The sequence below is a fragment of the Calidris pugnax genome, unplaced genomic scaffold (assembly GCF_001431845.1).
Source record: "Calidris pugnax isolate Ruff unplaced genomic scaffold, ASM143184v1 scaffold133, whole genome shotgun sequence".
In the NCBI taxonomy this organism is placed as follows: Eukaryota; Metazoa; Chordata; class Aves; order Charadriiformes; family Scolopacidae; genus Calidris; species Calidris pugnax.
The window spans coordinates 4245599-4260582 of record NW_015090977.1 but is presented as its reverse complement, the minus strand read 5'-3'; the positions used below and the strand labels follow the sequence as shown (position 1 = coordinate 4260582).

Sequence of the window (14984 nt, the reverse complement as noted above, 5' to 3'; positions counted from 1 at the left end):
TTCCTCCCTTGTGACCACGCTGTGTCACCTGCACCCCACAAGTGTGGGGGGACCTGGGGAAGATGGACTCGCACTCTGAGCCATGTGATCGGCCCCACTGGGTGCTGCAGCTGAAAATCCTGTGTCACAAGGATGCCTTTCTCCCGCTGGGCTCCCTGGCAGGGCATGCCAGGCACAGACTCCTCCAGCCAGCCTGCCAGGCATTCCCCAGCCTGGGGGAATAGCTGGGATTCTTGCGTTTCCTCCCCCAAAATGACACTGGCTGGACTGTGACCTGCAGCGAGCATCAGCAGCTGGCTCCAGGGAAAGGACGGGGTCTCCCCAAACAGCAAGAAGCCCTCCAGGCCCAGGAGAAGCTCTGTTTCAGTCCCATGGTGTGGGCATGTCCCTGGTAGATTTGCTTTTTTGTAGAAGTACCTGGGTGCTGGGGCAGCTCTCTGAGCCCTGGGTTAGGGAGGGAGCCTCCAACATTCCCAGCAGTGCCCACTCACCCGGGTAGTTATTTTCTTAAAGCCCCAGCTCCTGAAGTCCCACCATCCATGGAGGAGCTTGGCTTTTTCCAAAGACCTCACTGTTGTGCACAGTTTGGTAAGAAGTTTGCAAGGGAGCATGGTGCAGAAAACCCCACAGGTGAGCATACAAACAAACCCCCCCCATCCTTATTTCATTTTTTTTTTTCAGAAAGAGGTTTGGGGGAGAGGATTGATGGGTTTGTTCTGAGATTTGCAGGTACAGCTCCTACAATTCCTCGGAGCTTGGGCTGAGCCCTGACACAGTGCACAGCCCAGGGCTTCCCAGCTCCCAGTAAGGGGGGGAACAAGCCCTCGAGCGAAGGGGGCTCCCAGCGTGTTTGGGCTTGCAATGGCACACAGTGGCATCTCAGCCGAGTGTCTGAGCCTGTAAAATGGGTGCAAAAATGTGGCTGTCTCTGGGTGATAAATTCAGGGGTACCAGGTCCTGAACATGCACCTTGTAGGGCTCCCAGGTGACCCCACCTGCGGTGGAGGTGGGTGCAGGGATGGCAGAGAAGGGACAAATCCCCCCTTTTTCAGGGCTGTGAGTTACTTAGGATGCCAAAGAGCTGCTTTCTAACCCCCTCCTGACCCAGAGCCAGGGATCTTGGGGGAGAAAATCCACCCCTAAGGAGTCTGGGGAGGAAGGAGCAGGGCTGCTGGCAGAGGAGAAGGTGCTGAAGGGTTAATGGGGAGTGTTTGCAGCCGGTCCCTTGTCACCAAGGAGAAGGGAACAGCACTTGGGAAGGAAACAAAACACCCACTGCCCAGGAGGGTCATTTCCTTTCCCCAGGCTGCCTTACAGCCCTTGGATCTCAAGAAGGGCTCCCCGGAGGACAGTGTCACCATCCCGGGTGACGGAGAGCAAGTGGCACCGGGTGAGTGTGGCTGTTGGGGAGGTCAGCTGGGGACACAGCCCAGGGCAGGTCCCAATGTCCCCACCACCCTTGTCCCCATCACCACTTTCCCTTGGTCTCCTCCCCAGTCTTATGGCAAAATGTGGGGGACACCAGGCGCTGGGGTGCGGAGCATCCGTCCCTACCGGTCCAGCGAGCAGTACCTCTACGCCATGAAGGAGGACTTGGCCGAGTGGTTGAAGGAGCTGTACGACCTGGACATCGAGGTGGGCACCTTCTTGGAGGTGCTGGAGACGGGGGCCGTGCTCTGTTCCCACGCCAACAATGTCACCCACGTGGCCGAGGAGTTTGCCCGTGCCTGTCCCGGGGTGGCCCACCACCTCCACCTGCCCACCACCGGTGTCACCTGCAACCCCGCGGCACAACCGGGCACCTTCCAGGCCAGGGACAATGTCTCCAACTTCATCCAGTGGTGCAGGAAGGAGATGGGTATTAAAGGTAAGAAGATGCCAGGCTCCAGCTGTCCCATGTCCCTGCGTGCAATGCCCCTCCAACTGCTCCTGGCATCACCCCAGGGTTTTTCCCATGTCCCCCAAAGCCAGTGCCACCCCAGCATCAGGCAGCACCGTGCGCATGTGTCCCTGAGATGGCATTTCTTGCACAAGTTCCTCCAGGCTCGGCAGCAGCTTTGCAGGGCACTGGCACCCCATGGGTGTGTTTGCTTGGGTGCAAATATGCGCTGGGGGGGTGGAAATGGAAAGGGCATATGCTGCAGCATGGCCCTGGTCTCAGCACGGCATGATCCCATCAGTAAGGACATCAGGAGTGGTCCTGGCTCTGAGCAAAGAGTCGGTCACCCTGACCCTCCACCACCACCAGAGGATGCCCAGGAAGGACATGGGTATGGAGTGACGCCTCCTCAGTGCACCCAACCACTGGGGTTTGAGAGTTGGGATGCCATGAAACAGCCTTTCCTTGTAGATGCCCAAGAGGAAGGCTCTTCCTCTGTGAATCTATCCCAACCTTTGTTGGAACCAGCCATATTCCTAGCGGGATGGCTCCAGGGAATAACATCCCTTCCAGTGGGTTTTGATTCCACCAGTGCCCCCCGTCCTTTTGTCCCTGTCCCCACGTACCTGCCCTGTCTGAGTCCACCCTTGCCCTGCCCCAGACGTCCTAATGTTCGAGACAGAGGACCTGGTGCTGAGGAAGAACGAGAAGAACTTCGTGCTGTGCCTGCTGGAGCTGGCACGCCGCGCTGCCCGTTTCGGCATGAGCGCCCCGACCCTCGTGCAGATGGAGGAGGAGATCGAGGAGGAGCTCCGCCAGGAGCTGGACCTGCCTCCCGCAGACAGCCCCCTGCCCCAGCACCCCAGGAAACCACGGGACCTCCACAACCTTGACCAGATGGTATGGATGGGTATGGAGCAGGATGGGGATGGGTATGAAGATGGACATGGCCAACCCAGGACCCTTCCCAGGAGCTCTGGTGAGGACCCATTCCTGCTGCCCACAGGTCCAGCACCTGGTCAGCCGCTGTACCTGCCCCGTCCAGTTCCCAATGATCAAGATATCCGAAGGGAAATACCGTGTGGGTGACTCCGACACCCTCATCTTTGTCCGTGTGAGTCCGCTTCACCCCGTGCTTTTGGGGCACAGGCACCCTGCTTTGCTCCCACAAAGTCTTTTCCGTAATCTGTCCCCAAAATGGGGCCAATGTGGGGTTTTTGACCTGCCCAAAGCAGGGAAGCTCAGCCCTGTGGTATGTGCTTGCTTGGATGTAACCACCCATGGCTACAGGACAAACCCTGCTGTCCCACACCAAGGGGGATGGGTGTCATCACCCAGCACTGGGATGCTCTGTCCCTGCCTGGCTCCCTCCCTAAGCCTGGCCTTCCCGAAGGGCTCAGCACGTGATGGAGGAGAGGACTTTTCCCAAAAGGCTCTCCCTGGCTCCTTGGGGTGATGAGACATGTTGGGATGGCAGCAGGAGCTGGGGCCCTCCCTGCCTTGGTGGGGCTGATCTGGGGATGAAGCTGTCCTTTGGGAGCCCTGGTGGCACTTAGGGCAAGCCCGTGGCTCTTGAGCAGCAAAAGATGAAGCCTGGCTGAACGTGCCACCCCCAGGCTGCTTAAAATGGAAGGGAAGGGGGGGTGTCCCATGAATGCATTGCATGCATCTCTCTGGACCTCATGGCATGTGGCATCCCGTGCAGATCCTGCGGGAGCACGTCATGGTGCGGGTCGGGGGCGGCTGGGACACGCTGGAGCACTACCTGGACAAGCACGACCCGTGTCGCTGCACCTCGCTCTGTGAGTCCCCGTGTCCCCAAAACCCATTGCTCTGCCCCGTGGCTGGGGTTGGGGGGGGTGTCCATCCTGGGTCTCGCTGCTTCTGGGGCCGTTTGCAGGAGAGGGAAGCCACGTTACTGCAAAGCCTCGTTGCTTTGCTGGGGAATGTCTGGTTTGGGGACTCTCCTTGGCTTTGGTGGCCACTAGAGGTCATGGCAGACTTTTGGATGGAGCTGAACCCCAAAAGCTTCTTTGCAGGGACTGCAGGTTTGCACCAAGCATCCCTGGGGGGGGGTCTGCATGGTGAGCCATGGCTGGGTGGGCTGCACTGGGGGCGTGGGTGCAATGGATGGGGGTGCTGACCCCCACTTTTCCCCACAGCTCACAAACAAGCCTTGAAAACCAGGAGCCCCCAGCAGCAAGTGCAGCACGAGGTCCGGCTCTGCCCAGCCTCCAAGGCAGCCACCCGTGGCCAGCCCCAGCCCGCGCTGCTGGTCAGCCGCTCGCAGAGCCCCCTGCCCCCCGTCACCTGGGGGTCCCGTGTCCCCCGGTCCCCTGCCACCCCCTTGCCAGAGGGCTCAGGTCGCCCACCAGGTACCAGCCCTCACCAGGAGCCCCGGAGGGTCCCTTCGGGCAGGTAAGTGGTGCAGAGATGCTTCGTGCCCCAAACTGCCTGGTTTCAGAGCAAGTTTTCTCCCATCCCTGATTTTTTTCCCTCCCTTCTGGAGCTGCCCAGGCTGGATGGAGGTGGGGGGGACACACAGTGGCTCCCTGGCCCCTCTCTCCTCTTTCTCCTTGCAGGACACGGGAGCCACGGGCCACCCCTTCAGGGATGAGGCCACCACCATCCAGGTCACCTGCTCGACCCAGCTCCCCTGGCCGCACTTGTGGGGTGACATGCCGGGCACCCACCCCTTCCCGGCTGGCCCCCGGCACAGGGGACAGCGTGGGGGTCCCCAAGGCACTGCGTGTGAGCACCCCAGGGAAAACCCCCACGGCACCGGCACGGGGCAGGCCCACGGCACCTGGCACCGGGGTGGCATCAGCACCTCCAAAAAACACCCAGCAAGGAAGCAAACCATCCGTGGCAGCTGCCAGGGGGCAGGAAAAGGGGGTCCCCACCGTGATGGCATCCCGTGCCCCCAGCCTCAGCAAGGTCTGTGCCCCCTGCCCACACCGGGACACCCGGGGAGACTCACAGAGCAGGAAAAGCTCACGGGAAGGGAGCCAGGGAGCCCTTGGCCGAGGTCAACCACTGTCACCCCAAAATTCCTCCAGCCAGACTCCGAAACAGGACAGCAGTGTTAAACCCCCCACCAAAACCAGCCCGGCTGTCTGCCGGCCCCCCACCCCTTCGGCTCACTTTGCAAATGGATGCAAGAGCTGTGCTGCTGGGAGGGGTCCCCAGGTGACCCAGCGGTGCCACCGGGCTACTAGCCCACGGGCTAGGGATGCTGAGGGGCCCGGGGTGCCAGGGGATGAGGCGGGGGAAGCCTGTGACCCCGGTGGGGGGAGGGAGGGTCTGCGGGAGTGCTGGGAGCACACACAGCCCCCCGGCTATGACAAGGTGGTGGAGGAGCTCTCCCGTGGGGGGCACCCCCTGCGCCCCGTGGGGCTGGGGAGCTGGGTCCCCAAAACACCCCCACGAGCCACTCCACAGCCCACCGCCCTCCCAGCCGGGGGGGAGGCTGAAGGGCTGGGAGTTGGGGGCCAGACCCCTCAGGGACCCAGGGCCAGCAACGTCCCCAAGCCCCGGCGGTGCCTGAAGAAGCCCGAACGCGTGCCTTCCATCTACAAGCTGAAGCTGCGGCCCAAGGTGCGTCCCCGGCGGGACCACCGGCCCGGCAAGCGCCCCTCACGTATCCCCACCCCGCTGGGGCACCGCCTGTTTGCCCCCCGGGGCCAGCATCGCCCCCCAGCACCCCCCCGGCAGCCCCAGCCTGGTGGCACGCACCCGGGCACCAAGCCCTCCCCAGCCAACAGCGGCGCCTGGCTGACCGAGGATGATGAGGAGGAGGCATGGGTCTGACCCCCCACCCCTCACACCTTGGGATTTGTAGGGGACTGACCCCTCGCTCGTCCAAAGGTGGGAGAGATGCTGAAGCTGGAGCTTTGGTGCCCACGGGCAACCTGCTGGATTTGCCCCCAGGTGACTCTGGGGGTCCCCCGTTGCTCTTCAGAGCTGCTCACCCCCCCTTCCTAGTGGGCTGGATTTTTTGGACTTGTAATTCTTCTCCAAAACAGGTGCTTTCGTACTGATTTGGGTGGAAAAATGGAGAGAATGGGGCACCTTCTGCAGGGAAGAGGGCTGTAGCCAGCCCCTACAGTGTGCCCCTAAAGAGGGGACACGCCACACCTGGCATCCAAGGGTGCAAGCCAGCTGGTACCTCAGTCTTCCCCATCTGTACCGTGGGACTAATGATCCTCGTGTCTTACAGCACCGAGAGCCTTAATGAGCGTTTGAGTCACTCAGGTCGGGGGGTGTCACAGGAGGTGACCCCCCTGTGGGCTTCCTTATGGGTGAAGGTGGGAGACCTGGGGAGGGGGGTGGTCTCCTTGGCGGTGATGGTCAGGGTGATGGCTGTCCCCAAGGCTTCTCACAGCCACGGACCCAGCAATATTGTTTGTGCAATAGAGATGTGCCAAAACTCTTCTGTTTCAGCATCGTTTCTGGGTGGGTGGGGAGGGGGGAGAGGATAATCCTGGTGGTGGGGTCACGGCTGGTGAAGGGAATTTGTGTTGCCGGTCTGCTGCCCCTGGGCATGGCCAACGTCCCCCCCAGAGAGCCCCGGGGGGACCAGAGGAGCCCCATCGTCCAAGAAAGGATGAAGCTGGATACACACTCCCGCAAAGGTGAGCGCTGGATGCAAAACCTGCTTTAAAAAATACTCCTTTTGCAGGGGAGAAACAAATTCCCCCCTTCCCGAAGCACCGAGGGGCTGTGGCAGTGGGGTGGTGAGCGATCCGGCCCCACGGGCAAAGAGCAGCGAGGCGGGTACGGAACAAGGAGGGACAGACCTGATTTTTAATTGGATTTCAAAGAAGGGGGTGCAGGGCGGTACAGGCGGGTGTAGACACCTGGGGAATCTCCGACAAGAAGTCCAGTGGGGAAAAGAAAGCCAAGTCCAGGCAACCAGGACGCTCACCGGGGGCAGGAGGAGGAGGAGAGGGAAGCATCCTCGCCGGGGCTGGACCGAACCCAGGCATCACCTCCTGTGGCACCACACACACGGGGGCAGAAACCCAGTGCTGCCCTGGGGACAGCGGTGGGGACATCCTCATCCTCTCCCAGGGTGAGGAGCGGGGTGTTTTCAGCAGGACCAGGGCGGCGTTGGGCGAGCGGTAACACTTTGTACTAAGGGTGAGGGCAAGGGGTGGGTTGGAGGCAGCTGCTGTTGTGCTCCTGGCTGCCCTGATCCCACCATTCCTGGCCACTCTCCGGACATCCCTGCCCCATTTTCCCTGCCCGGCACCACCTGCCCCCCTCCTGGGCTCTGGGGAAAGGAGCTCTTTGTAGCCCTCATTTTCTGGGGAGCTGGGAAATGCTGTCGAAGCAGTGAGAGTTATTATTACTAATATAACTTTCTCTGTCTATAAAGTGCAATAGAATATAACAATTATATTTATAACCTTTGTTGGTTTTTGTTTTTTTTTTTTTTTTTCAAAATACTAAATAGATGCTATAAAAACCTGTAACTAATTGTGCTATAAACTGCAGGCTACAGGGTTATAACAAACAATGTATTGGCTTAGTCGTTGATATGTGTACGTCGGAGCACTTTATAAATGCTTTATTATTAGCATTTACCAAGGACTTTCCTTCTCAAACAATTTGGAGGGATAAAGCTAGCCAGAGACCGATAACGTGGACTTACACGTGTTAATAAATCCTGACGAGATGAGGTCGGGGAGGGGGGAGGCTGGTGGCAAAGCCCGGTGTGTTTGCCGTGAAGGCGAGGGACAGTGACAAGTGCCACCACCCTTCCCTGGTCGGGGGTCTCACAGCCACCTGAGACAGACCCATGTCCCCCCAGTGACTTTTATCTTTTTAATTTTTTTTCCTTTTTCTTTGTAGTGGGGAGCAAGAGGAATGGGGTTTGGTGACCCCCTCACCCCCAGCATTGGGGCTGCCGGGCAGCGCATGGCCCCAGGGGCAGGGATGGGGTGGTGAGATGCACCGTGTCCGAGCTCAGCTGGATCTGGGCTTAATAGAAAGTGTTCCCAGGAGCAGAGCGGGGCTGCTGGCAGGTGGAAACCCTGGCTGTGGGGGAAGAGACGGGTCTCCCTTCGCTTTACTCCCCACCTCCCCTCCTTACACCAGAAATCACTGAGATGGTTTGGCCCCGGAGGATGGACCGGCTTCAGATCCTGCCTCAGGGGGTGAGGATGGTGTTTCCCCGTGTCTCACGGGGAGCAGCCAAGAAGGAGGAACCACAACCCCCCCCGGTCTTCTCAACTGTGCCCATCGCCAGCACATTGCCCCCAACACCCTTCACTAACTCTTTGCCACTCGCCCTGCAGGGCAAGATGTGAGCAAGCTGGAATCTGGTGTAAAAATGAGCTGAAAGGTCGAAAAAGAATATATAAAAAAAAAATGGGGGGGGGGGGGTCATTTTCCTAGGGATGTGCAGAGAGAGAAAAATTAAAAAAAAATAACAAAAAGAAAGGAATGCAACTGGAAATGCAACTCCAGCTCCCTATTGCTTTGGAGGCTGCTCACGAGGATGGGGGCGAGCATCGTGTGGGAAAGCCTGGGGGGGGTCAGACCCATCTCGTGGCACCACTGGTGGCACAGGGGACACCTCCTGCCCCTTTGGGGGATGTTGGGGTTTGGGTCAGAGCTGTGCAAAAGCCGGTTGCCCGCTGAGCCCGGGACACGAGGTAGCGGAGGGGTGACCTGCCCGGCGAGGAGAGTTTCCAGATTATTTGGTGTTGGACAGGCTGGTAGGGGAGGAGAAGCCTTCCTTGGCAGAAGGGGGACTCAAAGCCCAGGGGAGGCAGCACCCGGCCCCCTGGGGGGGTGTCAGGTGCAGGATGGGATCTTAATTTTTTTTTTTTTTCCCCCTTTCTTACTTTCATCCAGAAATTCTGCCTGGAAATCTGGCCCAATGGAGCCAAAAGAGGGCCCGTGTATCCTGGTCTCTTACCAGAGGCTGCTCTGCCCTCCAAGAGGAGAAACCCCGGCTCCACCAGGAGGAAAATGGGCCTCCCAGCTCCACCGTGTCCCAAGGATGGAGCCACCTCTGTCACCTCAGGACACGGGTGCTGGACAATTTTCTTCTGAGGGGCAGGTGATGGCAGGCAGCAGTTGGCATCACCCCTGCGATGCCAGGGTGGGAGCTGGCAAGGATGGACCCAACAGCCAACCTCTGGGCACCATCCCAGGTGGCTCCTTCACCCTCTGATGCCACGCAGTGTTTCAGGCACAGTGGAGACACATTTCCCCCCTGGGACATCTATTCTATGTCCCTGAGCACCAGAGGCTCAGGGAGGGCTCGGGGGTTCAGCCAAGGTCCTCCCTCACCCCTCACTACCTCCAGGCAGCCTGGCTGTATGCCCACTCCGACCCACCGATGGCCACCGCATCACCCTGCCCAGCACCTCCCAAGGTGCAGCGTCCCCAAATGTCACCACAGGGTGCCAGCGCTGGCGGGGAAGCAAACCCCAAGGTGCCTCTGGCACAGCTCCTACCGCAGCATCACCCACCCCCAGAGAACAACGATGCTGGGAGTCGTGGTCCCCAAGGAGGGGCACAGCTGGGGGGTCCGTCGGGGCAAAGGGGCTCACATGATGGTGCATCGGTTCCTGCGCAGGGCGCCCTGGAAGCGGATGGTGGTGTGGACGTGCTTGCAGCGGGCGCAGCCCACGCTCTTCAGGAGCTCGCTGAAGAGCAGCAGGATGTGCCAGTTGTACTTGGCCGAGCACTCGATGTAGCCACACTTCCACGTCTTCTTCACCAGGTTGGAGACGTTCCAGCGTGGGATCACCCGGCCCCGCTGCAGGTCCCGCTTGTTGCCCACGATGATGATGGGTGTCTCCGAAGTGCCGATGACCCTGGGGAGGAAGGACAGCGAGGAAGGACAGAAGGGGACACAGCAATGATGGACCTGCCCATGGACCCCAACCCAACCCACGCTGGCTCTTGGCTTTGGCTTTCCAAAAGGGACGCATCTCCTCGTGGTCTGTCCTCTTGTCCCTCTTGGTGGCCAGCCACCCGCTCTGCCAGCCCCAGTTGCTTCACTGGGGATGGCTGCCCTCGCCCACAGGGGATACCTGCCCTAGGTCCTGCTCCTTCTCCTGCCCTCAGGTCCAGTTTTGCTTTTGGTTTTGGGCTTCCAGCCCTACAAAGGGGCTTTTCCCCAGTCTCTAATATCTCATCTCTGATGCCAAGAGCAGGGGAGCACTGGGGCGAGCTGTACCACCCCACTGGGAGCCCCACGGGATGCACCCACTGACAAAGAGGTCCCTACCTCGTTTCCAGGATCTGCTGGCGGATGGTTTTGATGTACTCGAAGCTGTCAAAGCAACAGATGTCATAGACCAGGATGTAGGCATGGACGCTCCGGAGCCCCCTGCAACACACGTCCGCCCACTCCTGCAAGGTGCAGAGAGGGATCAATCCTGGCTCAGCCCCCCTGTGCTGTGCCTGGGGGATGCCCCTCACTGTTTCAGGGCCGGGCACGCCGAGGATGCTGCTACACCGGGGGGTAGCAAGGGGGCTGCAGGCTCTCCAGCCCTGACACCCAGCACCCAGCTCACCTCTGCTCTGCCCCAAGCCAGGATGCCCCAAGCCATCCCTGCGACTGCTGTGAGTACCCCCTGCAGCCCTTCAGCCACCTTCCCCCCCATCTCCGGAGATCCCTTCTCCCCCCTCGTTAATCCAGAGGAGAGATAACGGGATTTGTCAGCCCCAATTCCTCTCCTGAGGGAGGATTACAGCCTGCCTAATACACAGCGGCCCGGGGGAGAGCCGGGAGCAGGGCTGAATGCAACCCCCTGCCCTGGATGTAAAAGCTTCAGCCTCCAGAGCTACTAATTAGGTGTGTTAATTAGTGACGCACCCTGGTTTTCGGGCAGGGTGGGTGAGGAGGATGCTGAGGGTTGAGCGGGACTCAGCCCAGCCCTGGCTCCATGGGGCTGGAGGTGATGGGCCAGCAGCTCCATGGGGCAGAGGGGGAAGGTGACAGCAGGGCTCTTTGGAGGGGACATGGGGACAGGACAGAAGCTGCTCGGGAGAGGGTTCTGTGAGAGTGAGATCAGGAGCCAGGGCAGAAGCCGTCAGGGATGGTCTCTCCATAGCCAAAATTTGGAGCTGGAAGAAATAGACGTTGTTAGGAATGCTTGGGGCTTCCAGAAATCACAGGATTATTTTTTTTTGTATTTTTTTTTCATGCTGTAGGAGTAAAAATCCATCCCACTTCCAGATGTTTTCCCAGCCCAGCAGTGGTACCGAGGCTGCAGTGACACAGGGAAGGGCAGCCCGTGCAGGCGGCACCACAAACCCTCCGGGGTGCCACTGGAGAGGAGGAAGGTGCACCAGGGAGGAAAGGCATCACTTCTCCCTGAGCAAACCTCTTCAGTACCATGAATCATCCTTCTCTGAGGTTATCACTGGAATAAGGCAAAAGAAGAAGACCTAGGACGGAAGGAAACTGGGAAAAGGAAAGTTCTGGGGTGCTCATCTCCATCGCAGCGAGCGGCATGGGAAGGAGCTGGGAGTGAGTGGTACCACACAGGCTACGGAGGGGAGGGGATGATGTGCTCCTCGGTGTCAGAGCTGCAGGAGGATGAAGCAGCAGCATCTCAGGTTACTCTGAGTCCTGATCCACCCGGGAGATAAATAAATTGCTGCTCTTTCACCACGCTGGGGTGCAGCTTGCTGTGGCACTGGGACATCGGGACAGTTTTCCCCACACGGGCGCAGGTTTCCTGGGATGCTCGGGGCTGGAGGAAGGTTTTGCTGCACATCCCACCCGACCCCATGCAGGAGTGGGACATCACGGAGCTGCCAGCCCCTGCTGCTCCCCCAGGCATCACCACAAGGATGCTGCTCCCAGGCACGGGGCAGAGCCCAGTGATGCTTCCCAGGGGACAAAGCTTTATCCCCCACCGCGGTCCTCTCCTCTCCCCTCGGAGCCATCCCTCCGACCATCCTCTTTTCCCTGGAAACCTCCAACTGTTCCCACTGGCCACCTCCTCTTGAGCGCAGGGAGTTAATGGAGTGTGTTAGCGTCGGCTGCCGTGTCAATAAATTACCCTTTGCTATTTCGGGCTGTCTCTCACACTGACCTTTCGTTCTCTGCACACGCCGATTAATTTTTAAACCTCCTCCTCGCCCCCAGAGCGCTCACTTCTCCTCCTGCCCGACGGCCCAGGGGACACCTGGAGCACTACAAGGCCCCTATAACCCTGTCCCTGCGGGGTGTGGAAGCAATATAATTATCTTGATTAAAAATGGAAGAGCCCAGCCCCAGGGAGGTGCTGCCGTGGGTCACATTCCCCTCCAGCGTGGCTGTGGCCATGGCTGGGCACCTCTGGCTCCTGTGCCGTGGTGGCACAACTTGTGCCCCTGGGGTGGAGCCACGGCACAAACTTAAAATCCTCTTTTTCCCCATTAAAACCCCCTGAAGAGGTCGGCGCTGATGGCAAGACTTTCCAACCCCACGCTGCCTTTTGGGGATGCTTTGGAAGCACCTGAGAGGAGAGGGTGGGCTCAGCGCTCCAGGGACAAGCCCAGGTGATGCTGGGGAAGGTGATGGCCACCCAGGGAGGGGATGAGCAGCCCCACTCCACCTGGCCTGGGTAGTGAGTGCTGTCTCTCCAGGAACCCCTGGTTTTCACCCGAATGCTTTGGCCACGCTCCCCCAGCCCTTTGCTGGCCCCAGTTTTAACAGTGATGGAACCGAATCCCAGTGCTGGGGGACACACCGCCCAGCTGGGCAGATCTGTGGGCATCACTGGAGCCACAGTCCTTGAAGTGGGACACCGTCCCTCTCATGTTGACCATTCTTTTAGGTCAAAAAGCTTTAAAAGATACTTTATCCTGGCCCTGCTCAGCTGGTACCATGAGGATGTGGTCTCTCACATCAGGTTTTAGCAAGCAAACCCTGACGTGGAAGGAGAAGCACCCTGAGAAGAGGAGGAACTGGGACCCCACAGAGTTTTAGAGCGAAACCCCACCACCGTGACCAGAGACAACCCCCCCACCACCCCCCCAACGTGGGGGTCCCATCACACCAAGCCGGGTGCACCCCTACCTGCAGGGTGTTGACGGGGAAGGCGGTGATGGGGGGAAAGTCCATGATCTGCAGGTCGTGGACGTGGCCGTTCATGACGACGGCGGGCAGGTAGACGCGGCGGGCCGTGGTGGGCACGCAGACCTCGCTGAACTCGTTGTAGAGGAACTGGCGGACTATGGCGCTCTTGCCCACGCCCTGGGCTCCCAGCACGGCGATCTTGAACGTTGCCACCATGCCGTCGCACGCCGGCCGCTGCCCTGCTGCTGCCCCCCCGGCGCCGAGGCTGCATATTCCCGAGCAGGGGGCCTCAGCCCCATTCAGGATGCATTTCCCCTCCGGGACAGCCCGTCACTGCAAGGCCAAGGAGAAGCTGGTCAGATCCTGGAGACACCCCAGCAGACCCCACTGTTGCTTCAAGAAGTGTTTTTCCAAGCAGGAGCCCGTGGATAAAAGTGATGTTTGCCCTCAGGCAGTAGGAGCATCCCTGAGGGCTGGGAGACACCCCCGGGGGGGGACCTCAGCGCTGCGAGACCCCCAGGGTGTCCCTGAGAAGCTCCCACTCTGCAGAGCCAAGGATTTGAGCAAACTTCATCCCAGGAAGGTTCTCAGAGGCACATTCAGCCCTTTGGGTACCAGAGCAAGGAAACCTCCAGGAAAGGGACTGTCTGCAGCTCCGGGTCTGCCCAGCCCTGGCAGGAGCAGGGTCCCAGGCCGTGCTGGGGACTTGTTCCTCACCATCCACAGGGACTGTCACCAGCTGCTCCATCCCAGTGCTGCCCCAAGACAGGGAATCCATCTTTCCTCTGCTTGGACAGCCAGAATTGCCTTTTTCTGGGGTGGGCAGGGAGGTGGGGGGGACGGGGAGAGTTGCTCTGTGCCTGCGAGAAACAGCTTTAATGTTTAATTTCAGGCTTTGAGCGGTTTGGCAATTAACTTGATGGAGGCTAATTTCCAAGCCAGCTGACGGGGTGAGCCCACAAGCTGCTGGCACATGTGGTGAGGCCAGAGGGGCCCCGGGGCTGGGCCGTGCGTGCAGGGGGACACGGGGTGACAACCCACACACGAGGATGCGGGAGCCGAGTCCGAGGAGCCCAAACACCCCCTGGCAGAGGGGTCCTGACTGGGAGCTGCGATGGAAACAGGGAGGGTGATGGGCTGGGTCCCACTTCTGCTCCCTCCCACTGCTAGGAAGTGGCTTGAGCTTCATCCCAAAGTGTAGATGTTTTCACCAATTTGTGATGCTCTGGTCCGTTTTCCCTGAAAACCATCCCCAAAGCACAGGGCAGCGCTCCCTGAGCCGGCAGAAAGTGGTGGGTTCAAACCACCCTGTCCTGCCTGCTTTGATGGGCTTTATTTGCCCCCAGGAGAGCTTGGCCATGGAGGTCCCTGCTGCAGGATGCTGTGGAGGCCGGGCTTCACGCAGTCTCCCAGGCTGGCCCATGGCTCACACCATCCTCATCCTCCTCACACTGGGGCTGGGGGCCTTCAGCAAGGCCTGATCCGGCCCCAAGGGCTGCAGGGACGGTTTGTGGCCAGGACTGAGGGACATGGGACAATCTGACTGCCCCTGGGGACCTGCTTGCCCCAGGAGCGTTTCTGTGCCACACACAGGGAAACGGGGGGGTGCAGGAGCCCCCACACCCGGTCCTACCAGGGCCTTTCTCCACCAGCAGCAAGCACTGTCATCACAAGTCCCAGGGGCCACTCTGCTGCAGGGACAACCCTGTCCCCCCCAAAACCCTTCTTCCTTGCGGAAATAACCCCAGCTCCTCTGTGGGGCTGGGGGGTGACACGGCCGGACACCCAGCACCCATGGGGCCGCCCTGAACGGCGGAGCGGGCTGAGCCCTGCCGTGTCACCCCAAAAAACCCAGTCCCCCTCCAGGCTGGCACACGGGGACCGCGCACGGGCCCCAGAAAGTGGGCTCACACCCTGAAGCATCTCAGAGGCCACCCTGATGGCTCCCAGCCCCACGGGCATCTCCCCCCAGCATGTCACCGGGGGAAACTGAGGCGCAGAGCGGGGATGCAGCCGGGGTGGCCCCACGGTGGGGTGGCAGAGGGGGGACAAGCCCGGGGGGGGTGG

At 60.0% G+C, this 14984-nt stretch overlaps 2 protein-coding genes across 3 annotated transcripts; one reads left to right on the top strand and one right to left on the bottom strand.

Moving 5' to 3' along the window:
- Positions 1 to 1381: 1381 nt before the first annotated feature.
- On the top strand, positions 1382 to 5689 carry GAS2L2 (growth arrest specific 2 like 2). The gene is made up of 7 exons (XM_014953132.1): positions 1382 to 1390; positions 1498 to 1867; positions 2541 to 2779; positions 2886 to 2993; positions 3585 to 3681; positions 4042 to 4283; positions 4472 to 5689. Exons 2-7 carry the CDS (start codon positions 1510 to 1512, stop codon positions 5687 to 5689), a joined length of 2262 nt encoding a protein of 753 aa, XP_014808618.1. The 5' UTR covers positions 1382 to 1390; positions 1498 to 1509.
- Positions 5690 to 7252: 1563 nt separating this feature from the next.
- On the bottom strand, positions 7253 to 13246 carry RASL10B (RAS-like family 10 member B). 2 transcript variants are annotated; one of them, XM_014952978.1, is made up of 3 exons: positions 12918 to 13246; positions 10131 to 10175; positions 7253 to 9714 (listed from the first exon to the last, which is right to left on the bottom strand). In XM_014952978.1, the coding sequence occupies exons 1-3, from the start codon at positions 13131 to 13133 to the stop codon at positions 9181 to 9183; spliced, it is 795 nt and encodes a 264-aa protein (XP_014808464.1). In that variant the 5' UTR covers positions 13134 to 13246; the 3' UTR covers positions 7253 to 9180. The 2 variants fall into 2 exon arrangements, with proteins under 2 accessions (XP_014808464.1, XP_014808465.1); XM_014952979.1 differs by having other exon boundaries at positions 9304 to 9714; positions 10131 to 10255.
- Positions 13247 to 14984: the final 1738 nt, after the last annotated feature.